Source organism: Rhagoletis zephyria, unplaced genomic scaffold, assembly GCF_001687245.7.
Source record: "Rhagoletis zephyria isolate East Lansing unplaced genomic scaffold, Rhagoletis_zephyria_1.1 Rzeph_scaffold_01836, whole genome shotgun sequence".
Taxonomy (NCBI): Eukaryota; Metazoa; Arthropoda; class Insecta; order Diptera; family Tephritidae; genus Rhagoletis; species Rhagoletis zephyria.
Genome location: NW_016158920.1, coordinates 3,977 through 30,581, shown reverse-complemented (window position 1 = coordinate 30,581; position 26,605 = coordinate 3,977). Strand labels below are relative to the sequence as shown.

At 32.6% G+C, this 26,605-nt stretch overlaps 1 protein-coding gene and 1 long non-coding RNA gene across 2 annotated transcripts; one reads left to right on the top strand and one right to left on the bottom strand.

Annotated features, from left to right (window-relative positions):
* The first annotated feature begins 15,105 nt into the window (after positions 1 to 15,105).
* LOC108365316 (uncharacterized) lies at positions 15,106 to 15,964 on the top strand. Its single transcript, XR_001847908.1, has 2 exons — positions 15,106 to 15,169; positions 15,916 to 15,964. It is a non-coding gene; the product is annotated as an uncharacterized LOC108365316 (long non-coding RNA).
* Positions 15,965 to 21,336: 5,372 nt separating this feature from the next.
* Positions 21,337 to 26,219, bottom strand: LOC108365315 (ecdysone receptor-like). Its single transcript, XM_017619316.1, has 4 exons — positions 25,542 to 26,219; positions 25,325 to 25,468; positions 23,091 to 23,243; positions 21,337 to 22,995 (listed from the first exon to the last, which is right to left on the bottom strand). Exons 1-4 carry the CDS (start codon positions 26,160 to 26,162, stop codon positions 22,093 to 22,095), a joined length of 1,821 nt encoding a protein of 606 aa, XP_017474805.1. The 5' UTR covers positions 26,163 to 26,219; the 3' UTR covers positions 21,337 to 22,092.
* Positions 26,220 to 26,605: the final 386 nt, after the last annotated feature.

The window sequence follows — 26,605 nt, the reverse complement described above, 5'->3', positions numbered from 1 at the left end:
TATGAAAAAATGACATCGACCACGACAACCATAATAGGGCCGATTGTTTGTAAGCAATTTGTTACACTGTTCGGTTGATCTTTTCTTGAATTCAAATGTGTTTCAATATGTCTCCTCTTTTCTGAAAATATTTATACAGATGTATTTATTTATTTAATGCATAGTTTTATTTGAAATGCTTGTAGCAAGACTCTATTTTACAATTGCCTGATTTTTATATATCTGTTTTATATATTTCTGTAAACAATGTTTTTTTTTTTGTTAGATTTCCTCTCAGCGTCATTTCAAAGTTTTTTTGTGTTGCGGTTTATTTAAGTACATATGTATGTGGATTCGTTCAGTAAATACTTATTTTTAATAAATATGAGCTATTTGCTTGGTTTATTAAAATATATATATATTTTTTTATTTTATTCAATAGCTTTGCCATCATGAATTAAGATTGCTGATTAGGTAATGTAAATCGCGTTACGACTGAATACTAAACAATAAAAGAAACATATGTAAATTTAATAAGTTCACCAGATTGATGTATTTCTGAAGAAGAAATTGTCGTCATCGGTTCTCAAGTTTGCTTTGGGGACAAACAATTTTCGGCCGTTGGTGTCTTCGTTCTTGACCAAAAACATACACCGGAGATGTCCGAACACGAAACCGATTTGTCTCCAAACTAAACTTGACCAGCGAAGAATGAAAGAATCAGCCAACACCAACAAATAAGTCTCACAGACCAAAGTTCTAAAGAATACTTCTGGTCATATGTCTTGCTTAAGAAGAACAGTTCCTCAGTTCAGCACGATTTACTTATGTGGCCAATGTTGCATAAAGGAATGCTTATGCATGCAATCAAGATTATAATGTATCGAGGAAACAAAGTCTGAATACCATTCTTGGAAACCTAGGGATCTAATACCGCTTCAACGATAAGAAAATGCGCTGGCCTTTGGCTATTTTCATCAGATGCCCTTTATGATTTTACTCCATTAATACCCACCAAATGTAAGCACTGATCTCACCACTGAAGAAAGATCTGGCCTGGACTTTGGTGATAAAGGAGGCTCAATGAAATTTCCCTATTAAACGAATGGGGACTCTTGAACGAATTGGAGAAACAGTCCACACACACATTGTCAGGGTGGCATATTAGGCAATTGATTGGTTGGGAAAAATCAAACTTTTTAACCTAGAAGATATTAATGATCCATCAACACTGACCTAATGCAGATTTGAGATACAGTTATAATATCTTAGCTTAACTTCAAACGCGACTTATTTCAACATATTAATAATTCATCAGTAAAATGCTTTGTCTTCAAAGTTTTCAGGACTATGCGGTGACATACATAATATCTATACCCTAATATGCTACTCACTATATTGACCGAGCTGAGAGAACTGTATGGAAAAATGTCTTTACGGGTATCGGGCGCATTCTGTGCTCCTAATTTTTGTTACCTTAAAACTTCGACAGAAAAGTTTCTTACGAGAAATTGTACGGACGCTTTATACTGAAACGAATTTTTGCCATCCCTTGTCAAGTTTGGTTTGGAGATAAACCGGTTTCAGCATTGGCAAACGTACCAAAAGAAACACAGTTTTTACCTTAAAAACTGGTATTGGCCAGCCTTTCTAAAAGTTTTTGTTTCGGTTCCAAATGTTTTGACCACCACTGTAGGTATATGAGAGTTGAAGCCTGTGCTAAAGGAAGTACCTTTTGCCGAATTTTTTGTCATACCTGCTGTTCCTGTGTGAGTGATAGTAATAAACCGCAGCGGTGCGAAGATATTGGGTAATCGATTCCCACTGCTCATTTACGTTACGGTCAATGAGTGTTTCTTATTTAAGCTGGATTAAGAGTCGATTGCGAAAGCCTCGGGTGTCGTTTGTGACGGTAGTTTTTCGACGTCGAACTTTCGATAACGAACGTTTTATGGATACTTCGATGCTGGTGTGTGGTACAACTAAATAACTAGCTAGCTCTATCCGTTGGCGGAGCTATTTTCATCAAGACGGAACAGCAATTTCCGACTGTTGGACCAAATATGTTTAACTTTCATACGGGTTGTGGCAATTCCTTCACTGATGGAGTGAACCAGGACACTAATTGTCGAGGTCACCGCCCAACTACAAATATGTCGCACGCTGCAACCCATTACTGGGAGAGTTTTTGAAGATGCACATTTCAATAGCGAGCCGCTTGCTCCACGTCGGTATAAGTAGGTGCGGCCCCACCGCCGAAGCCTCCTCTCACGAGCTGGCGAGGCTCCCCGAACGGGATAGGGGTTGAGTATAGTGGTGCAACTGTAACTGCATACCAAGGAATAAGGAGAGGAAAGAATTTTCTGGACTAACGAAAACCACGAGATAATTGAGAACAAAAAAAAAATGAATTGAATTGAATTGAAGAAGTTTGCTGAAAATCTGAAACGTTTGTTACATAAAAAAGTTTTAATAAAAAAAGTGAGGGTTCACAAGATGTAAATGGAGGTTCATGAAAATTTATCTAGTTTCGATAGCAAAGAACAAACCAAAGCGAATTAATATAAGGTGGTGTTACTAGCTCAGCTGATTTTGTGTAAGTGTTTCGCCGCACGGCTTCTGATATCAAATTGAAAAATTTTGTTTGAATTTCTACACACACTCTTACAGATTTTGACAGTTTATGACGCCAAAGCAAAAACAAAATACATGTAAATTTTTGTTTTTGTACTCCTGCTATCACCTTATATTAATTCGCCTTGGAACAAACATTTTGGCTTGGCTTTACCTATCAATGTACTCAAAAAATTAAAAGCAGCAAAAAAAATAAATTTTTTTCGGTGATTTCTGACAGGCTGTGAAAAATGGTCCCATTGAGCAATAATAAGCAATTTGCGCCTCTAAATAAGATTCTAATTTTTGGATTTCTTGCAATCCTAACAGATAAAGCGAGGAAATTATTCTGCAAATTTTTTTAGTTTATTTTTTATTCACGGGCTTGAAGAAAATTGTTTCAGTTAGGCCGGCATTTGGATCAGAGCCTGTTTATTTGGCTTTAATTCATTTTTATTTTTAAACCTCCCTTAATTTATTGAAGTAGTGTATTTTAAGACTGAGTTTGCAAAAATTCCTCACTGTGGAATAAAATTTTCATGCATGCATGGGGCATGCTCATTGAGCAATTAAAAATTTTTTCGAAATTTTGTATTTTGTTTATTACAAATGGGAAAAATTTTATGTTTTACTTCCAAATTAATTGTTTTAAAGAAGTGTATTATATAATGAAGCTTACTTACATAGCTTATGTTTTGAATGCAGATGTTTTTTTAATTTTTTTTGTCGTTTTTGCTAAAAATTTATGGTAAAAATTTGCCACAAAGCTGAATACATACTAAATTTTTTTTAATATAGAGTAATTAAGGAGTGCAAAATTTTTATGAAAATTTCCATAAAGTTTAGAATTCGAATTGTTGGAGTTTTTGTTTGTATAGGCATATACTATAATTTTATAAGAAGTTATTGGAAAATCGAATGTCGATTCTCGAATTTTTCGTATCGATTCACGCATCGAATCGAAACTAAGAAATTGAAAAAAAAATCGAATTGGAAGGGCTCGATTAATCGATTTTAAAACGGCATTTTTAATATGTACATCAGTCAAAATCGACACAAAATCATGTTCCGAACCTCATTTTCATGGCTGATTGGAACACCCGATAGTCTAGAACTCACATTAATTCGATTAAAATTTACATTCCGTTCTGGAGGCCATGACTTGTACTATTCGACTTCCAGTTGTGCACCCTTGTTCGAGCAGTGGAAAACTTTCCAATGCAAACCGAGTTCGTTGCTGTGGAAGGCAAATGGTGGCGCTTTGAATATGGTGTTTTATAATTCTAGTCATTGGATTACACAATAATTGACAAAAAATTAGAAAAATATGTATTCAATACATTGTTCCAAAACATTTGCTAGGACTAAGTAGTGTAATAAACTAAAACGTAAACTAAAGAGGAAAACTAATTTTTTTATATTCCGTACAGCCGTCCTTTAAATTAGCAAATTGAAATAATTGAATATTCTTATTTGAAATTCTTGTTCTTCTTATTTGGCGATTTTAGCCAAATAGGTATAGTCGTTGTGCTTACGTTGCACGGCTATGCTCAATTCCGACTCTTGCGTCCTCGTTTGCGCACTCCTGGCAACGTGAGCAACCCGATTGCCAGATGCGGCAACCAATCCGAGTGGAGACTTGGGTCACGGAAGAAAGAGACGGAGTTTCGGTGAGGCCACTCCGACTTATTCGGTTAGGTGCGCTGCAAGCAGGTGTCTGTCTACATATATATACGTTATTTGGTTGCGAAGCGACCCCCGTCCCAGCAATGGGTTGTGCGCTGAGTTTGGGACCCGCCACGTAAAAACAAGCTCGAATGAAAAAAAGAACAAAGCTCCGATGAGACTCCCCTTTTGATGACGACTACGTCCAATGTTTAAAGGACTACGATTTGACGGCATACAGCCGGAATGTCCGGACCCTTAATGGGCAAGGTACCTCTGCCCGGCTGGTTAATTTAGTCGTAAGGACAAAAGCTGACATTACCGCCATCCAAGAAATGCGTTGGACGGGGCATGACAAAACATGTCTGGGGCCTTGCGGCTTCTACTACAGCTGCCACGAAAAGGAGCGCAAATTTGGTGTTGGATTTGTGGTGGGAGAGAGGCTTCGTCGTTATTTGAATTGGCTCATTAGAAAAAGGGTACGATGATATTTCATAAGTCGTAAAAGTAGGTTTAAAGCTAGCACGTATGAAAATGTTGGAAATAAAGCAAAACTCAAATTTTGGCATTATTCATCATTTAAAAATTAAATAAAGTTAAATTTGCTTTATTGCCGTTTGCTTTATTTTTCAGGAATTTATTACAACCCACATCACTTCGATAGGCTCACTTAATTTTTCTTTAAGATCGGATAAGCTCTTAATCTCTTTTTGAATTATAATTGCATCGTTTGGAATTGTTTTTTAAATGCTTCCGAAGCTTTTTGTGTCGTTTAACAAAAAGCCGCATATCAAACGGACTATATAAGGTAAGCACCTTACTCTTAATAACTTTTTTTATTATTGATTAGTTCTCAAAATAAAACCAAAAGGAAAGGTCTCTGTATAATTAAAATTAGAGAAATAAGCCTGGTTCTTGAAGAAAAAAATTTACCTGTTTAAGTGAAGCGGGTTGTAATTTGAATTGGAAAATCCATAGTTCAACCTTTTTTAAAGAACTCGTAACTTTAAATGAAAGTTCCTTTTACAGATATTGCCTATTCCTGTCAATAAATGATAATAAAAGTACCTTGTAGATGTTTGTAATGGAAGACAACAAAAGTGGTTTGAAAACAACTTCTTTTTTTTCGTAAAATTCATAAAATTAAACTTTTACCGGATTTTTTTTTTTAATTTTTAGGAAATTGTTTTGGATTAGAATGGGCATTTTGTCACATTTTGAAGGTAACTTTTTACTAGTTTTAAGGTCATCAAATCCGATCCCAGCTGATAAGGTAGTAGATAAAATAATAATAAAGCGAATAAAGTTGATTGATGGTTATAGAAAAAACTTCATTGTGGTTTTTATGCATACAAACACATACAAATATACACACATACATATTTACTACCTTATATACATACATACATATGTAGATTTTATGCGCGTATGTACATATGTATATCCGTATGTATGCATGTCATTATGGTATTTTAAATTTCAACTATTTATGAATGTATATTTTTTTTATCTAACCGACTTCAACGAAGAAGGAGGATATCGATCGGAATACTTTTTTTACGTAAGTTACCGAATAACTGTGGACCTTTTTTTTTATCGAAAAGGTGGCACCTCTATGATGGTCTCATGCTAATTTGCTTAGGTTCCGATCCTTGTATCATGACGAAATGAACGGTACTCCTCAATTCGTATATAAACATTGAAGTCGGTTTTTGTTTTTTGCTTAAAAATTACATTTTTAATTTATCGCTTGTCGTTTTTTTTCTACTTTCTTTGGTCAAGGTAGCGTTGTAAAGATTAATTGGGATACTTTTAATTTTCTAGTAAGTATATTACTTTTCTTCAAGCAAAAAATTAATATTTGATTTAATATGCACCATGCTTTCGTTTGAATATCTATATGTATGTATTAAGTTTTGATAATTTTTCGCGCACTTCTGTATTTATGTCTGCATGCATGTAAATACTTGGGTGCTTGTTTGTATATCTTTGTTTATATTTTGCATATTTTTTGCATTTGCTTTGTTCGTCGAGATGAGGTAGCATAATTTTGTGTAATTTTTTTTTAATGTGTATGTTTTTATGATGTCGGTATTCATTTATTTTTCTTAATTTCTTTGGAACTTGGGAACACAGACGTTTAATGTATTTAAAGGTTAAATTTTATGGAAAAACTTCATAGGAATACATATAGATACATATGTATATGTATATGTCTGTAAGTAGGTGCTTTTGTAAGGTGACCGCAAAAAGGGGTTTTTCAACAAAATGTAAACATTTTCAACAGAATTAAATATAAAGAGTTTCCAACAAATAAAACGGGCATATAATTTTTACTTGCTTTTTGTTTTGTATACTCAAGTTTAGGCTACTGGTTGAAAAATAACAAAAACAATTTTTGCGCATTTTAAATAACAGTTATTATTTTATTTTAATTTTTGTTTAAATATTTAATAATTTTTGTTGTTTGCTTTTAAAAATTTTGCTTTAGCGCGCTTTCACTAGTTATTAGATTCAACCTTCTTTGTGTTTTGTGTTATTTTTTTTGTCTAACAGGAGTTTCAGTTTTCAGGTGCTTATGGTTTAAAAGGTTGCTTAAGGTAGATTTTTTTCATTTTTACTTTGTTTCGCTTTGCTTTACTTGCTTGCATTTGTCTTTAGCTATTTGCATGCAGCTTAAATATTGAAAGATTAAAAATTTTTTTTTTTTTTTTTTTGGAGGATTGGTAGTTATGTATATAAAAAACATTAAAACCTAGGAAAAGGTCGTATAATGATTAAGTCTACTAACTACTTACAAAGTGTTTGGTATTTTTCTTATGTTAATTTTTAGGTTATATAGGTTTGCACAAAAGACCTCTTTGGTCTTACCTCGCTTTGTATACATATATACACTTTACTGCTCTATTAATTAAATCAAGTTGTATGCAGCGTCTGCATTCAAATACAAACTTTTTTCGACAGCAGTTATTTTTTGCCGCTGGTTTTCCTTTCTTCTTTTCTTTAAGTTGGGCATTTTTCAATTGTACCTCTGCTTCACTCAGTCCTCTATTTTCTGCTTCCAAATAATGCATATTTTTTTATATTTCTTGCAGATTTCATTTACATTTTCTTTTTCTTATATCTACTCTTAAGCATTTATATACATACACATGTAGTCTTTATCAAGTTTTCTGCAATATTTTTAGATCCTCACATACATACATATAGCTGTTGTGTTACGCTAACATTTAATTTTAAAGAATGCAAATCATAAGCTTTCAAATAAATTTTCATTTCTTCCCTATATTGCCAGTCCCAGTTATACGTACATATATACATACATATTATCTTGTGTATTGTATATAATCAATGCAGTAATCCATTCAATGCTCTACTGCCCCACCCAGAAATTGCTGCGTTATTTCGCGCCCCACCCGCCCCTTTCGTAGTATAAAGAATACTTTACATTTCATTGCTTTGCGTGTGCCGGAAAATCTGAACTTAATCCAACTTCCATATACATAAGTATTGTAAGTACTTCAGACAACTATTCTCTTAATTTTTTTCCCATTTAATTTTTCACTGTTTCTAACTCTAGGCTCCATTTCAGGCGCGCATAACAAAGCAATTCACAGCCTTATTACATTTTTTATCCCACAAGCATCCCCATTTCTTATACAATTTACAGCTACTTAAATACATACATTCATGCGTGCATACTTTTGGCGACATACATATGGAAAGTTTTGCAACTCAATCAGCTAAAAAATTTTCAGTTTTTCCCAAACGCTTAAATGCATGCCTTATTTGCAAGCCCGCGAATGCTACCTTTTTTTTAAATTTATTATTGTAAGTGTGCTTTTTATGTTTTTTTTTTGTTTTCAAAGAAGTCTCTCTTTCTATTCTCTCTCTCAGTGTGTTTTTTTCTTACCTTTCTACATGCTGCACCTTGAATCAGTTTTTATTTCTGTTTCAAAATATTAATACGTATATATTTATTAGGTTTCGTCTACTCTACACTTATAAGTTTAGAAAATTTTGAAAAATTGTGCTCAAGCATAGAAATTCTAAGGTCTAAAAATTTACGGAAATAATTAACTTGAAATCACCAATTGCATTTGTTGCTCGTAGTTTCATTTTTACATTTTGTTATAAGTTTCTAAGAAAAAACAGTCAATTTTATTTAAAATTTAAGATTTTTTAGTGTAAGCATTTTTATGTTATTCCTAATTTACAAATAAACGTATTATTTATATTTTTTAGTTTTTTTTATTTCATCTTTTATTATCATTATTTTGTTACTCCTCAACTTAGTCTAAAATTTTTGAATTTTTTGATGTTTTTTTATTACATTTTAGTAAATCTTTCGGGTTTTTACAAAATTTTGTTAGCCTCTAACTTACACGCTGGCGCATATTTTTCTTTCTTGCAAAAGTTGCTACTTTTTTTTATTGAAAAAACTATTAAAATTTCATAAATATCTAAATAAATTAAAAAAATTGCACTTTTCACTCGAATATTAGCACACATCAATTACGTTTGCTTTCTAATTTTATTTCAAAACTAATAATAAAATAAAACAAAAATAATAATTAATTTGCAATAAAAAAGCTTGGTTTCGCCAAATATTGAAAAAAGTGAGCTATCTAATTAATTTGATTTGCTAACTAAATTTGATAATAAACTAAATTCATGGCAGCAGCGAAATTCCGTTAACCAATAAACATAAAATCTTATAAGCTTAAACTTTTTAAAAACATATTAAATTAAAGTGAAAAAGTTTGAAATGTGAAAACTACTTAATAAATATTTAAAAGTCACAAAATTATTGGCGATAAACACGACAGCAGTACTGAAATTTTATGAAGGTAGTTAAAACCAAAACAAATTGTTGAATAAATATTAATTTTTCTGAATTCAAAAAATATTAACAAAGTACATATCGAGCCCCAACCGCCAAAAAAGTGTTAGCGAAATTTTTGGATAAATGCTCTAGGAACATTTCTGCATCAAATAGAAAATTTTGAAAAAATGTCGCTAACATCTTTTTGGCGTTTAGGGATCGATATGTTTTTTTTTTTAATATTGGACCGTATGAATAAAAACTAAGCAATTGCCTTTTCTTAAAATTCCATACCTTTTACTTCAATTTTGTTTGGATAAAGGCGAATTCATCGTTTTAGTTCTCTCTTTGTGAGAGAAACGCAACAACAACGACATGGAAGAAAAAGTTCAGAACTATGTAGAATGATGCATCCGCCATAAATCGAGTAAAAGGCCTGAAATTTTAAGAAAAAGCAATTGCTTATTTTTTAATCATACGGCCCATTGTTGGGAAAATATCCGTCATCGAGCTATTTGATAAAATTAATTTATGACAAGATTTTTCATGGCAGAAATGCTCTCGCAAGTTTGGCCTCGCCAGCCTTTTCTTTTTCTAATTTAGATGTTGGCTGTACCAGGGATAGAGCTCAGGTCCTACAGATTGGTAGTACGCACCTCTAACCATGCAGCCATAACGGCGTTGTGCAATCTTCAGTGTCACAACCAAAACAAATAAAATACATGTTACCGGCCAAACCCGATTTTCGGGCAAATTAGTTTTGCCTAGACTAAACTGGCGATAGGATATACCGATATAGGTATAAAAAAATAAACCTAATCAATCCAACTCCAGCTACACAGTCCACAGAATTGTTGCGCCGAATTTGTTTCTGCGTAGGATTTCCTCGGCCGTGCTTAAAAAAAAAACATTCATTAGTTCAAAGCCGGCGGCGCAGTCACCGGTATATTAGTTGCATTCCCCGATTCACCAGAAGATGCAAGGATTTGCCAAAATTTACCAGAAAGCGTTCCTGTATTCGACTATCTGCCACATTTGACAACAAATGAGAGAGCAAATGAGGTTCCCTCTTCGCCAGAAGTTGCATGATTTTACCCGATCAATTTTTGCTGATAAAATCTGATAAAGTCAACCATCAGCTGTTCTGTATTAACAAAGCAATTTCAATTTTCAGTAAACCAAAACAAAAGCGTTGCCGTACTTCTTAGTTTTCCTCTGCTTCTGTGAGAACGATTTTGGTTTTTGACAGTCTTACCAGTTCTTTCTAGAATATTTGGGGAACGAAAACCACTGTTATGTCCCATTATTTTCCGAATTCTACATATTAGGTTGTCAAAACTTGTCTAAACTTTTTTATCACAGCGTATTAGTTTTCGTGCTTTTTTGAATTTTTAATCTTTTATGTCAACTCAGCCTTTTTATAATTGGCTTATAAATAACTAGGTCGGTCTAAGAGCTAAATACTGCAATAACCCTAACAAGGGTAAACATTCGCCAAAACTATTCCCGGATCCATCATCCTCACAAAAATTCCGCCCTTTGTTAGACAATTGTCAGCCTAGGAGACAGAATGATGCAGGGCGTAAAGATCCTCCCGTTTGGTGCGCGTCGGCGGTGTTACTGCTTTTCAATCGGCGGTAAAAGATCAAAGTTTTTTACATTCGATTCAATTAAAACTTGGGTTACCGAAAGACAACTACAAACTCGATCTTCAAAATGTTTCAATGTTTTCGTTGAAGCATTTCTGGATTTAATTATACCAGTTTGGTACTTCGTTTATAAAGTCAGATTTTGATCCGTTTCATTAACCGAAGAGGCCTCATCTCACTAAACTACATCTTCTTCTTGCTTGGCGCCGTAACTGCCTAATACTAAGTTCAGACAGAAATTTAATTGATTAAGTTAACCTACATATTAATTGCGCTACTGCTTTTTGGTATTCACACACAGTCAGCTGCTCGATTAGCTACAGTGATGGAAAAGTTGGTACAATCGTACATTTATTTAGTTTGAAAGTACATTCGTACAAACACACCATTTTAGGCAAATGATATCAAAGGGTAGCCAAAGTAACCTAACTGTAGTTGATTACGCCAGAAATACAGAGAATACTTCCTTTTTAAATGTCAGATCGAAGAATTCGGAGGAAAGTGATTCACTTTTTCGAAAACGTAGTTTTGCTTAGAACTGCTCTAAGAGATTTTTTCAGAGCAAAATTTGTTTAATGTGAGTCTAGAAGTTGGTATGGTACAGAAGGGAAAGGTTATCCTCTTATTTTCTTTAATATATACACATTAAAATACATAGGTGTTTTTTCGCAGGTAAGGTAACTTTTAAAATAAAATTGTCCATCCCTGATGAAATATCAGCTGCAAAAGAGGAAAAAACAAACAGCTTATTGATATTTGTTTAGTAAGCATTCCTGAAGGTTACAATTAAATATACCCAGCAGGGTTGCATGAAAAAATTTGTTCAATTAGTCTTCAATTAAGCGTTAATCGAGCAATTAAGAATTGAAATTTTAAATGGTAAACCGAGCTCAATTAGCGTCTTAATCGAGAAAGTTTGGCTAACTGCTCGATTAGCGGCCAGTCTGAACAAACTTTAAACTGTTTCTCAAGGTTGTATGCTCTAAATAACCGAGCCAGCGAAGAAACGTAAGTTTTTTCGACAGTTCGGTATCGTACATTTTTCGTATATGGATACGTATGGATCTGAAAAACGTTTGAAAAATATCATGCTATCTGTCGCAATAAATGGATTCGTTAGTTTTGTTTTATTTTTTCCGAGCTATGAAAATCAAATTTTCTGTACATACACTTCTGTCGCACAATTTAGTAGGAATACGGATCGGCAATGTATCCGAAAATGGAATCGGTAAATGGACGAAAATTTGCATTTCATACACTTGCCTTTTTCGAATTTTTTGCTGGCTGGAAAAATAATTTTCAGAGTTATGAAATGTTTTTTTTTTTATAACAATTTATAAAAACTAAAAAAAGTGCAAAAAAAAATTAACTTGAAAAATATTGTGAATATTAAAAAAAAAATCAACACGTGGTCACTTGTTTCAGTCATTTACATTTGTTACAAATTATACATCGAATAGATTAGTACAGAGTAAAAATTTCGGACAATCTTTTTAAAAGAAAACATTTAATTATAGTTTTAAATATTTATAAATACAAATAAACCGAATGTACAATTTTTGTTCCAAAGGCCGATCTTCATACGATTAATCTCAAAATGAAGTTTGGAATTGAGTTTCATTCGATATCGACAATCGTGATTTGGGGGCTAGTATGATATGGTTTGGAGGCGTCGAATTGAAGCTAGAAAATATCTGATAAATTCATTCGAAAATCATAGAAAACCAAGAAGCTGCGAAACTTGCCCTCTTCACCGAAGTTATCACGCTAGATTCTAAAAGGAAATAACAAGGCATTAAATGGAAACCTATTTTTGATTTAGCTAAATTCTTCACTGAACAACAACCGAACTTAATATGCCAAAAAAGTAAAAAACGATGAAAAACGTAGAAATCGAGTATACCAACCGAATAGAAAAGAAATAAAATAAAACAAAAGATAGATTTTTATTATATTTTTTCAATAATTTTTCAACATTTTATTTTCTTCACTGTTTCCACTGAAGCTCATTATCAACTTTTTCTGCATATATGTTTTTTTTCGCACTTAACATTTATTATTAGCGTTGCAGGTTTGCCGCTGCTTTACATTTGCCATGCGTAATGTTGCAAATGTGTAAATTGCATTACAAAAAAAAAATAATAATAATAATATTTTAATAAACATAATTATAATAAAAATAAAACAAAAGTAAAGTATGCGTCTTACATTTAAAGTTAAAAGATAAATTTCAGTTTTAAATTATTAAAAGCTTAAAACAGCGAAGGCAAATGACTGTCGCATTGGGCATTGTATTTTTATTAAGCTATGTGTGTGTGGGTGTTTTTTTTTGTATAACTTGTAACGCTCGATTTAACTAATATTACATATTTTTATTCATTATGTATTTGCTTATATGCAGTTTGCTTAATATTTGAAAAATTTTCATTAAATGGTTGAGGAATAATAAATAACAATTCACTGTATACTTTTTGTCTGTTTTTTCTTTAGATCATTCATTTATATGTTAAATTTTTAGTGTTAAAACTTAATAGGTAAATACTTAAATTGGGCATAATTATAAAGTTTAATAGTTGTATTAAAATTGTCAATTAAAATTATTAAAATAAATGTATGTGTGTATGTATATGCAGATGTACATATGTTTGTCGCTAAATGTAGCAAAGGTAAATGTAAAAACTTTCAATTGAAACACAATTATTTGCATTTGCTGTTTAAAAGCATAATTTTTCATTATTTGCTTACTACTTAATCTAGAAAAACTAGCATAGTCGAATTTATTTTGCGTTTTTTTTTTTAAATTAATCCATACAAGTTTTAATATTTTACATACATATTTTACGATGCGACGAAATTCATTTACAATTTTAAAATAATACAGTTAATTTAAATGAAACTCATTAATTTACAATTGGTAGATTATAAAATGTCAGCGAAAAAAGTAAATTTAAATGTAAAACTGTTGAAGCCAANTAGCATAGTCGAATTTATTTTGCGTTTTTTTTTTTAAATTAATCCATACATGTTTTAATATTTTACATACATATTTTACGATGCGACGAAATTCATTTACAATTTTAAAATAATACAGTTAATTTAAATGAAATTCATTAATTTACAATTGGTAGATTATAAAATGTCAGCGAAAAAAGTAAATTTAAATGTAAAACTGTTGAAGCCAATTTAAAAAAAAAATTAACTACCTCTTAATGTTTTGTACAACAGTTGGTAGGCTTAATCAAATTAAATATAATTTTTTACTTACATTTCATTCACCTCAAATTTAGTTTAATGTTGTATTTTTCAATAAAAACTAAACTTATAAATTTATTTATATAAAATTGCACAATTTTTTTTATTAATTCTTTACGTAACTCATAAACTAACATTTATTTACTACTGCCTTCCTTGAAAAAAAAACCTGCTTTTGCAACAGTTTTCTTTTCACTATATTAAACTAAAATAATATTAAAACTTAGTACTTACAAAAAAAAAAAAAGAAACTAGCTTTCAACTAAAGCATATCAAATTTCAAACAACATTCCTGTGTGTAGTGAAAAAAATTTATTTAAAAAATTTTAATTTAGTTTGCGTTTTCACGCTTTTAAGCTATCAAAAAAATAAGGCCATATTTTCTTTGAACTAAAAAAAAATTTAGTAAGATAAAAATAAACATTGCATTATCGCCAAAATTTTGTCAAAAAAATTTATTTTTGGTAAAGTTAAAGCAAAGTTTGTATTAAAGAAAAAATAATTGTTTCTTGAAAATTCATTAAAATAACATACATATGTACATAGTTTAATTTTAGTGTAAAGAAATTTTGATTTTATGCTTGCGATTCGAAGTTGGAAACAAATTTTGTCAGCCTAAAGCAAAACAAAGTAGCTAAAAATACTACTAAATATATACATACCTACATTTATATAAAACGTGTATTTGCAGTGTCAAGTTGTTAGCATAACGAGTAATTATGAAGTGCACAAAAAAGTTTGTGCTCATTTTTTTTTTAAATTATTTCTTTTTTTTGCTTGCTAAAAGCTAAAATAGTCTAGCACATAATACGCTAAAATTAGTGTGAAGTCTTTTACGCAAAAAAAGTGATTGCAGGAATGGGTTATTTCTTGTTTTATTTTAATTAGGATGAGCTGCTTTTTTGAAAATTTTGATTCGCATGTAATAATTTTTTTAAGTATTCTTAAAAGAACTGGTTTGTTTGAAAGAGCGCAGAAAGAGAGGGGTTGACAAAGATTTTTATTGTTTTGAAATTTTGAAAAAATAAGCAAATATATTTACATACCTTTATGGGTAAAGATGTTATTTAACGTTAAAATCATGTTGCTTTATTTTATAAATTAACAAAAACAAAATAAATTGTAAAAAATTGTATTTAAGAAATTTTAACTTCACTGAGTTGGATGCAAAAATATGAAAATTAAGGTTGAATATCAAAACGAATTTTTCCACGAAAAAAATCTAACAAAATTTATAAAAAAATTGTTATCAAACTTTTATGACNAAGCAAAACAAAGTAGCTAAAAATACTACTAAATATATACATACCTACATATATAAAACGTGTATTTGCAGTGTCAAGTTGTTAGCATAACGAGTGATTATGAAGTGCACAAAAAAGTTTGTGCTAATTTTTTTTTAAATTATTTCTTTTTTTTTTGCTTGCTAAAAGCTAAAATAGTCTAGCACATAATACGCTAAAATTAAAGTTTGAAGTCTTTTGCGCAAAAGAAGTGATTGCAGGAATGGGTTATTTCTTGTTTTATTTTAATTAGGATGAGCTGCTTTTTTGAAAATTTTGATTCGCATATAATAATTTTTTTAAGTATTCTTAAAAGAACTGGTTTGTTTGAAAGAGAGTTGACAAAGATTTTTATTGTTTTGAAATTTTGAAAAAATAAGCAAATATATTTATTTACACACATTTATGGGTAAAGATGTAATTTAACGTTAAAATCATGTTGGTTTATTTTATAAATTAACAAAAATAAAATAAATTGTAAAAAATTGTATTTAAGAAATTTTAACTTCACTGAGTTGGATGCAAAAAAATTAAAATTAAGGTTGAATATCAAAACGAATTTTTCCACGAAAAAAATCTAACAAAATTTAGAAAAAAAATTGTTATCAAACTTTTATGTGNAGTTGGATGCAAAAATATGAAAATTAAGGTTGAATATCAAAACGAATTTTTCCACGAAAAAAATCTAACAAAATTTATAAAAAAATTGTTATCAAACTTTTATGACTCAATGATTATTGCAAACTATGAAACAAAAATTAAGCTACTCAAAGTGAAATTTTTAAATATTACAAATTAAATGTAAAACCCGAAAATCTCTACAAACCATGCTTTTAGAGTATTCTTAAGAGAAGAGAACTCTTAAAGTATTCGTAAAGAAGTAATTTTTTCCCTTTCGGATTTTTTGCTGAATTTTTTAAGATAAAATATGTTGCGCACACATCGTTTTTTTTACGAAATTTCAGAAATCATAAAATTTCTTCAATTGNTGAAACAAAAATTAAGCTACTCAAAGTGAAATTTTTAAATATTACAAATTGCTGAATTTTTTAAGATAAAATGTGTTGCGCACACATCGTTTTTTTTACGAAATCAATAAAATTTCTTCAATTTTTTCCAGATTTTTTCAGCAGTTTCGCTAAGAAATCGTACACTGAAGATTGCACAGCGCCGAAACCGGTTTGTCTTCAAACCAAACTTTACGATGTTCCAAAATACATAGTACAGAAATTTCTTTACGAATTCATGTCAACCACTTCATTTGAATTTTTTTTGAATATTCGTAGAGAAATCACCACAGAATTCGGAACAAAGTTCCAATACTCTTAAAGATATCGTTAAAATTTCGGGTACTTTGCTTTGCAGGGATATTGCCTGAATACATATTATCAGCTCTTACACGAATTCCGTGAGAATAAATTGTGCTCACAAAATGGCAATGGAAATTATTTGTTCACATAGAATGCACGAAAAGGCAAAACACATTTTACAAAGATTTTATGTAATGTTACGCAAAGTATTTTCGGCTGAAGAATAATAAATTATAACCAAATTTTAGTGCTGTAATTTTGCAATAAAAATTTGTTTGTGAACCAACCCTTTGACTCTTTCTCAACAATAACAATCTCAGTCGTTTACCCAAATTTGGTAGCATTTCTTGAAAAATAACAAACTTCAATCACTTTCTGTTAAAAATTTGTTTATCGTGTAAAAACACAAATTTGAAGCACTCGGGACTTGAAAATATGATGATTTTTTTTTTTAATGTTCTCAGTGTTTCTGTTTTTATTTTCATATTTAAATACCTAAACATAAATTTATTTTTATAAGATTTCCAAAAGTAAAAATTTTCTGAACGCTTTCTAATATAGTATGTATATTTTTCCAAAAAGAAAAAAATGATGAACAAGAAAAAAATTAAATTTGCCGCCAAAAATGAGTTAACATTTTTTATATGTTGATGACGAAATGCTTTTTTGCTATGTATATATGTATGTGCGAAAATCCTTTTTGAAAAAAAATAAAGCAAAAAAGGAGGGAATTATTTAACTTTTTATAAACAATTTTGTTTTAGATTTTTATTTTATTATTTCAATGTAAATTTAGTACTTGCTAAACTAGATAATATTAGTCCGATATATTATTATTTTTTTTTTTACATTTTTCTTTGTTAATAAATATTATTTTTCAAATTCACACATACTCCTCTTTAAAGAAAAGAGTATTTACTTTTAAACGTTTTTTTTTTTAAATATAAAAATCAGTCCAACTTGTCGTTTTATGTGTATGCGTGNTTTTTTTTTTTTAATATAAAAATCAGTCCAACTTGTCGTTTTATGTGTATGCGTATGTGTTTGTGTTTATTTACTTTTATTTTAATATGCAAATTTCAAAACAAAAAAGCAACCTGTGTTATGAATGTGTAATAAAAACGCTTTGAAATTTCAAAAAAAAAGGAAAGTACGATACACAATGTGACTTTGCTATTTTATGCAGACCTGTAATTAACACGNAACCTGTGTTATGAATGTGTAATAAAAACGCTTTGAAATTTCAAAAAAAATAAGGAAAGTACGATACACAATGTGACTTTGCTATTTTATGCAGACCTGTAATTAACACAATATTTAAAGACTCATTTTTCCATTTATGTATTGTGAACTCGATTTAGTAAAGCTTTGCGCTTTTAAAATCCTAAAAATTCATTTCATTACGGTTTTGTTCCTAGACATTAATGGAAATCCAAGTTTTTAAAAATTTTCTTTTTTTAGCTTATAAAATAATGAAAGCATGGGTATGAACGTTTTAAAAACTGAGATATTTGCAGAGCTTTCTGCGTGCTACACTCTCCGATCAATTAAGTGAAATATTTATTTATTTATTTTATGAACATTCAAAAATACAAATTCGTTTTCATTTACATATTATCCGGTTAGGGTGCATCACCAAAAAATTATGCGTCTTTTCGACTGGAATTATAAAACTGTTCATTTTTTTAGACTTCCGCCAAAATATTTCGGAAGCATATGTTGATTTACGTGAGCAAGACTGATTTGAAAATACCTCAACAAATCTCATAATTCTAATTCCATTGTTAAGATTTTTCACAATTTTCATGCAGACCTTTTAAGCTTAAACTTTTTATGTATCATCTGATTTGATTTTTTGGACAAAATATATTTTTATAAAAACTAATTTCACTTATAAAATGCTCGATTTTTGGAAGAATTTTCCAGATCATGTAAATCTTAATCACGCATATTCCGATATCCGACGGATGCCATCCGCACAGATGGCATACGATTCGCACGGTCATAACAAGCGAGCGCGAAGATTTAGATTTGTATGAAAGGGATCAGTCGGGCCGGAATAGGCATGTTTCCGAGGGATGCCATTCGCACGAATCTAATCCTCCTCACTCATTTGTTATGACACTGCGAATCGGATTAGATCTGTGCGGATGGCATCCATTGGATACCGTAATAGGTATGAATATTTTAGTGGAAGTCTTTAAATATCATAGATTTTATAATTCCGTTGAAAAACAGTGCCTATTTTTTTGTAACGCGAGTGACGCACCCTAAAACATATGCATATACAAATACTTTTACGAATAAATATTGGTCATAGTAATATGTATATGTATAGGGTGTTTTCCGTTGAAAGATTTCTTGTTCGAAAATGTTGATATTTGAAGTTTGGTATTGTTCGAAAATTACGTTATTTGGAATGTTCGGAAATGCCAATATTCGAAATTCGCCACTGTTCGAAACATTCCAAAGTTCGAAATTCGCACTGTTCGAAAGGTACGATAATTGGCAATGTTTGGGGATGAGTGTGTTCAAAATTAAACATTTAATGTTCAGAATTTGTCATTGTTCAAAAATTTTCAGTGTTCGAAAATGTTAATGTTAAAAAATTGTCAATGAAAACTGAGTTTTTGTGTACCAAATTTGTCAAAACTAGAAAATGTCATTGTTAGTAAAATTTCGAGGTTCGAAATTGCCAATTTTCGAACTTTAATTTTCAATGTTTGAAATTGGTCAAGGTTGGAAAATTGTCAATGTTCGAGAACTGTCTGTGTTCGAAAACTCAAATTTTTTATTTTCAAAATTCGTCATTAATCGAAAAAGTTTACTGTTCGAAAAAGACCATGTTCGAAAAAATTGTCACTATCTGAAAACTGACTGTCTTCGAAAATTGACAATCTTCCAAAATGCGAATGATTGTTCGAAAATTGCTTATGTTCCAAAATTGACTACGTTCAAAAATTTTAAATTTTCGGGATTTGTAAATGCTGGAAAATTAACGATATTCGCAATGTTTCAACGCCCAGTTTTTGAAAATTGTCAATGTTCGTTTGATACTCGAGCGGATGGTGTTATATTTTCTTCCATACAAAAAAAATTATCGAACGTCCTTTGTTTGTATGGAAGAAAACGCGTGACACCATCAGCAAAAAAAAATTACTAAAATTCAATGCGATTTCTTAGCTACTTGAAAACTGCACTTTATCAAGCTAGAATTTAATGGGCTATTGAACTGCATAGCTAGAATTTTTATACAAATTCTGAAGAAAATTTTTGTCGAAAAATTGTGTTTAATTTTTATAATTTTTCTACAAAATTTGAAATTTCAACCTACATATATGGTTTTCGTTAGTTAATGAACTGTATTTTTATAAAAAAAAAATAATAAACATTAAACAAACAATAGAACAATAGCCAAAACTGCGGGAGATTTTGTAACCATTTAGCGATAATTTTCGGATCGCTATTGCACTTTTTCACGCATGATATGAATACGGTGTGGTTGGAAAAGAAAAGTTTTAGTATTCGGTTTAATAAAATAGTAAATATTCATATATTTTATCTGTAAATTTAAGTATGAAGTCTATAAATAGCAAAGTACATTTTATATTTCACACGCAGCATACGTGCATATCAACGAAGATCGCATTCATTTTAGGCACTAAATAGCGTACCTTTGCCGCAAGAGTGTGATAATAAATAAAAAAAGATTTAGAGCTACATATGTAAGTATGCAACAGTGACCGACAATGACCAAGATTTATATCTGGTCAAGGACGGTCACTCCAGCATTACTCCTCAAAAACTCGTTGGCTAGTTTGTATGCTGTTACGACAACAACAACAATAAGCGTCATCTTATCTTCTCAGTTGTGTAAAGCTCAATATTTAAAAGAAAATGTATTTTAGTTTTACCATGTGAGCTAAGATAAATTTTAAACTTTAAAGCCATTTTCCTCAAGTTTTTGATTCTTCGGATTATAACACTCTTGCAGCAAAGGTAGGTTTTATTTTTATACATTTTTTTTTCAAATTTCAGAGTGCATGAGTTTTGGGTGTTTAAATAAAATTCAGTTGGGTATAAGTATATGTACATATGTTAGTATACTGAATGATCTGTAATTTTGAAAAATCTATTTCTTCATTTGCAGAGTTTAACAATAATAAGTCAAAGAATTTATTTTGCATTAAAACACAAAGGAAAAATAATAATATTTAAAATCATTAAATGTTTTTTGTAGTTTGCATTTGTATATGTGTATGTATGCATGTAAAGTCAATAAAAGTAAGTGTAAGCGCTTATAATAAATTGCATAATAATTATTGAAAAGAAAAACTTAAATAGTTTTGTTACTTTTTTTTTACACACTACATACAACTTTCACATATTACAGACTTAAGAAAAAAATCTTTCTTAATTTCATTCTTTTTGTTTCTTTGTTTTAATCCTCAGCTCCTACAACGCCGTGTATATTTTTATGTATGTGTGTGCCGAGTGTTTAATGTAAGTGTGTGTGTGTGTGTTTCGTCTAACTTGTTTAACTAAACGTCGACTATGCTTGCATGCGTTTACATAGTTAGAGCCGCTGGGTACGTATACCTAAATGTATGCTACGCTAGAATTAATTTTTTATTTTATTTTAAAATTACAACTATTCACTATACAAATAGTACTTTTGCTCCGTTTTTTACAATAAGTTTTTGTGTTTTCAGTGTTTTCCTTATTTTTTTTTATTTTGCTTCAATTTCTTGCTTCAAAACAAACAAAAAAATGAAACATATCGTCTTCGATTTTACAGTTTTACTTCTTTATTTAAATGTATAAATACAAAATGGCGCATGCGTACGGTTTACGATGGCTGCTGCAGTGTCAAGTATAATTTACAACTGTTTTTTTTTTTGCTTAGCTCCACTGCACCACTGTCCGTCGCAACGCTTGCACGCGCCTTCACTTAATCACTAAATAACTGCAGTTTTTCTTGTTTTAGCTTGCACAGTAGTTAAACCAACAAAATTTAACATATGTACACACCCCACAAACATTCATTCATACATGCATATGTACATATTTATGCACGTACATACATACGTATATGTATGACCGCAAATTTCTTTAATAGCTTGTCTAGCTGCCAAACATTCATGCCAACTGCTCGCCTAAGCAGCACTGCGCAGCACGCTCACTCCCCACCGCTTAACAACAAACAAAAGCTTAATATTAAATCAAACAAATGTGCGTGCCACGCTCGCTGCGCATAACAATAATCCCGTTCGCCCTCCTAGTCCCCCATCCCTCTCTTCCATTAGCTGCTTGCCCGCTAATTAATGGAGCCCATGACCACCGCTGCCTCGCTTCATAGCAGTAACACTAATTCTACTACTGCTCGCATCCACGACGACATCAGCGTCATCAATTGCATCGTCCATGCTATCATCCATGTTAACATCGTCGTCGTCGGCTATCACACGTCTGCCACTGCCGAGCAGCAGCGTCTGTTGCTGCTTACGCTCGTGCTGCTATGCCGCCGTGTTGTTGTCGCCACCGCCCATTAGATGCTCCTGCTTCAATTGTATGCCCATCATGTGGTGGTCACCAGATAGCTGCATACCAATTAAATGTTCAGACTTAAGCGTCAGATTGCCACCGATGCCAATACCGCTGCCTGGACCCATGATGTACTCCTGCTTTAGTGGCATGCCGTATAAGCTCGACGTACCCGCCGTCGCCGCTGATGATAGGCCACCATTCAAGCCAATTGATGTGCCAGTTGTTGAACTGGGCGAGTGATTCGAAAAGCTACCACCGCTACCGCTGACCATATCCGTTGGTGAGGCAGACGATGAGCTGGCTGCCGCTGATGTGGATGTGGTGGCGACTCCTGAATTGACCTCTAAACTTTCGCGTTCCGCTTGCATTGCCTGTATATGTGATTGCACGGAGGGTGGCACCGCATGCACATCCCAGATTTCTTCGAGGAATTTCGGCAGTTTACGATTCTTCAATTTCAACGAGAAACACATTTCGGCATTCTGATTGCCCAGCGTGCGAAGCTCGGTGAGTATGGAGAGTAGTTTGGCGAAGAAGACGAGACTCATCGTATCGCCGCAATGTCGATTTAATATATAAACGCGCAGCGTATTGATGTAGTAACTTTGTATCGCTTCGACTAGTTCGGCCTGTTCGAGTCCCGGCCGATCGGAGAAGATCACAATGGCAGTGAGGAGGGCGTATTCAACGTTGTCGACCTTCATCGAGTACATCTGCCGACAGAAATGCAATAAATCCTCAATATTGTCGGCCACACCGGCCATTTTGTACGCATCACGCGTATATGAACGATTGTTGGCGAAGAATATGGAATCCGAATTGTGATCGTAGCGTCGGGCCATGCGCAACATCATCACCTCCGATGAGCAGGCCTGCGTATTGGAGTTGAAATGTAAACAATGTTAGCAAGTGGACGTATGTATATACATAGATATGTGTTTTGAAAAGAAAAGCTATTTATGCTTACCTTCAGCAACGTGATTTGATCCTCTTGTGGAATTTTCGTAAATGCTGGTAAACCTTTCGCAAATTCCACTATAAGCTGTACTGTCAAAATCGTAATTTCGGTTATATGCCGAAAGCTGACATCGTTTGGGCTTTCATTTTCATCGGGGGTGCTCTGTGGGGAAGGAAAGAAATGTTAGATTCGCAATTTCTGCCACAGTCGGTGAACAATGCATGGAAAAGGAGAGTTTAGGTATCGATCCTTGTTAAGCAGTAAAGATTATGAGGAGATCTACACTTCCAAGACCAGGTTAATGACCCATCTTCACTCAAAGGAGGAATGGTCAACGGACACAGTCAGGAGAGGAGGATCAACCAATATTTAGACGGATGGATCGAAACTCAAGAAAAAAGTTGGTGGTGGGGTTTACTCGGAACAGTTTAGCATATCGTTGACTGATGGTTATCTCAAAAGCCGCATCACTGGTACTGTGTGGTACGAGTCCTAGTTAAGATGTCTAAAGTATATTGACATGAAATCACTGATAGCCAGGCGGCTATTAAATCTCAGGGAAAAATGTCCCTGACTTCAAAAGTAGTTGCTCAACGCCACCGATCTCTTAACGATCGCAAGGCTGAGGAACTCGCAAGTCATGGAACGAAATTGCCTGAAACAGATATAAGGGATACTCTCGGCCTCGCTCTTCAAACATGTCAATTTATACAGAAAGAAGCATTCATAGAAATGGCCAATAAAATATGGCGTATGGAAGCGGCCTGTCATATTGCCAAAACACTGGGGCCAGCCATAATTGCTCAACGCACTAAGCCTCTGTTAATCTAAAGATCCACGTAGCTAGACTGGGCGCTCCCTGAAAAGACTACTGCACAAGCTGCATGGATGAGGAGAAAGAAGAAACCATCCCACATCTTCTCTGCCACTTCCCGGCTCTTCTCGATGACCTCAAAGCAATGAATGCTAGAAGGTGTTCATAGTGGAGCGGGGATAAATGAAAACCTCGTTCGGTATCACAAAGAAACCTAGTCTAAGTGAGCCATATAGGACTACTAAAAAGTATGATTTTTATGAATTAAAAAAAGCTGTAACAGAACTCCTCAAAAAGAACTTCTGATGTACATACGTCCAAGAAAATCCCTTCTATGGATATCGGATGCAGAAGCCGGTTTCGATCGAAAGTGGGTTAAACTGGCCGGAAGTCCATTTTTTTTTTAAAGTAGAACATACGTGTTTCTATATTAGCTCGGAATTTGTGGACAGAAATACATAGCTTTTGCTTCTAAATTTTTTTTCTCGAAGTGCCTTTTTTAACTTTGAATGGCCTTCGAATTTCAACTCGGCCTGGACTTAAAAAAAAAATGAACGAAACTGTTTTTATAGGAAAAAATTAGCTACCAATTGGAGGGTCCTCTATCTTTTGTTCAAATTATCAACCAGAAGTCAAGTTTTTTAAATGGGGCATGAATGCTTTTTCCAAAGATTCCAAAGAACATGCCCGACATGGAAATTCATATGTTTTAGTTTTCCAGTAAACACTTTTTTTGTCCATTTTAAAAGTTCAGAACGAGTGGAAATTCGAAGATCATTTAGGGGTTGAAAAAGGCACTTCCGAGAATAAAGTTTAAAAATTAACGTATTTTTATTTATTTTTCGGGCCAGTTTTCAAAATATCTTTTTGTTTTTTTAGGAGCTATTCCGGCCGGTTCTTTTCCAAATAAATAAAAACAGACTCCCTGAAAAAGGCGAAAAACAACGCCGAAACGCGTAGGAGGAAAAAAGGAAACTTGTTTTTGCTTTTTTAAACTACCGGCCGGAAAAGCTCCTAACGTATTTTTGTTGCACAATCCGAATCTGTGGTAAAAGCACGTAAATATATAAGAAAAAGCTTCCACGATTTGGTAGGTAATATTTTTGCGTTTGAAAATAAAACACCTTTTGCCCCATTTTAGAAGGGGCGGAAAGGTGGTCTAGGACATCGTCGAAGAATCTATTAATGGGTCCATTCAGTAAAGACCGCTTACGATATTATTAGTTTAGATCGAAACAGAAAAGCAAATAAATGGCGAGAGTGATCGCTCTTAACTTATCGGTTTAAGGCAAAATGTCTATCATGGCAGCTATTCATAATTCAGTCGGCAAAAAATCGTCTAATTGAATAAGACAAACTTTGAGAGGATTGCATTTCGAAGCTGTTTACGATCGGTTATTTCGCATTGTGTTTTATTCAATCAACTCACCATAATACGCTTGAGATCTTCCTCCGATGGCTGTTCGTAGCCATCCTGATACCAGATCAACTTGTATATAACCGCCAACTGATTGCGTGTAAGCGGCGGAATGTTGCTCGCCTTGCACTTGGCCACAATGTCATCAGGTAGCAACTAAAAATATGTAAATAAAAAAAAATAAAAATAGTTAAAGAGTTCCTTAACACCACTTCAAATGATTACTTACCGGACATGTTGGATGCGACGGCTGTTCGCAGTTCATCAGTTCGAGTATCTCATTCTTTATTGACTCACTCTTACAAATAATCGGCGAATTGCCTGTCGTCTGCTTTTCCTTCTCTTTTTGCGCTTTCTTTTCACGCCGCTTCATAGCGCACTGATTCTCCGGCACAACACATTCCGGTCGCATGCCTACCGCTAGGCATTTCTTCAGTCTACACTCTTGACATTTACGTCGCATATACATGTCCATTTCGCAGGAGTGCCCAAATTTGCAACAATACACAGCATTTTTCGTGACACTACGACGAAAGAAACCCTTACAGCCTTCGCAGGTGAGTGCATTGTAATGATAACCTGATGCCCGATCGCCGCACACCAAACACAGTTCCTCTTGTAGTCGCGGCGCTGGACCCTTTTTAATCTTTTTAACATCACAACTTTCATTGGCCGAATAGCCGTTAAGACTGCTGGAAGGTGAGAGATCATCGCGACCTGGTGAGTATGAGAATGAGAATATGATTAATTGATTGTTGTTTTTATGTGGCAGTTTATAAGAGATGATTGAAACAGGTTTGAGAGAGTGTTGGCTGTGAGAGTAATTACCATAAAACTTGCATAAAGCCATCGCACCATGGGCCAGCAGTTAATCAAAAGTGGTGAAATTTATAGTTATAAACCTAAAAGTTTTGGTGTCCGACCTTCTTTTAAATATGCATTAATCTCAACTAACCGCCTATAGAAAGTTTCATAAAAATGTATTAATTTTTTTTTAAGTCATCCGCCATATTTTAACATGCCATTTGAGTACTCAAAATCTGACTTCAGATTCGAAATCAGCTACTCCATAACTCCCTTTATAAACAGTTTCAAAAAAAGTATATATTTTTTTAAATCATCTACCATATTGGATCCACCATTTTGAATTTTTCAAAACTGACTTCAGATTCGTAATTAGCGAACTCGAAAACCGCCAACAGAGAGTTTCGTAAAAATGTATGTAGTAATTTTGTTACAAATCATCCGCCATTTTGAATTTTTTAGATCTGACTTCAGCTCCGTAATAAGCGA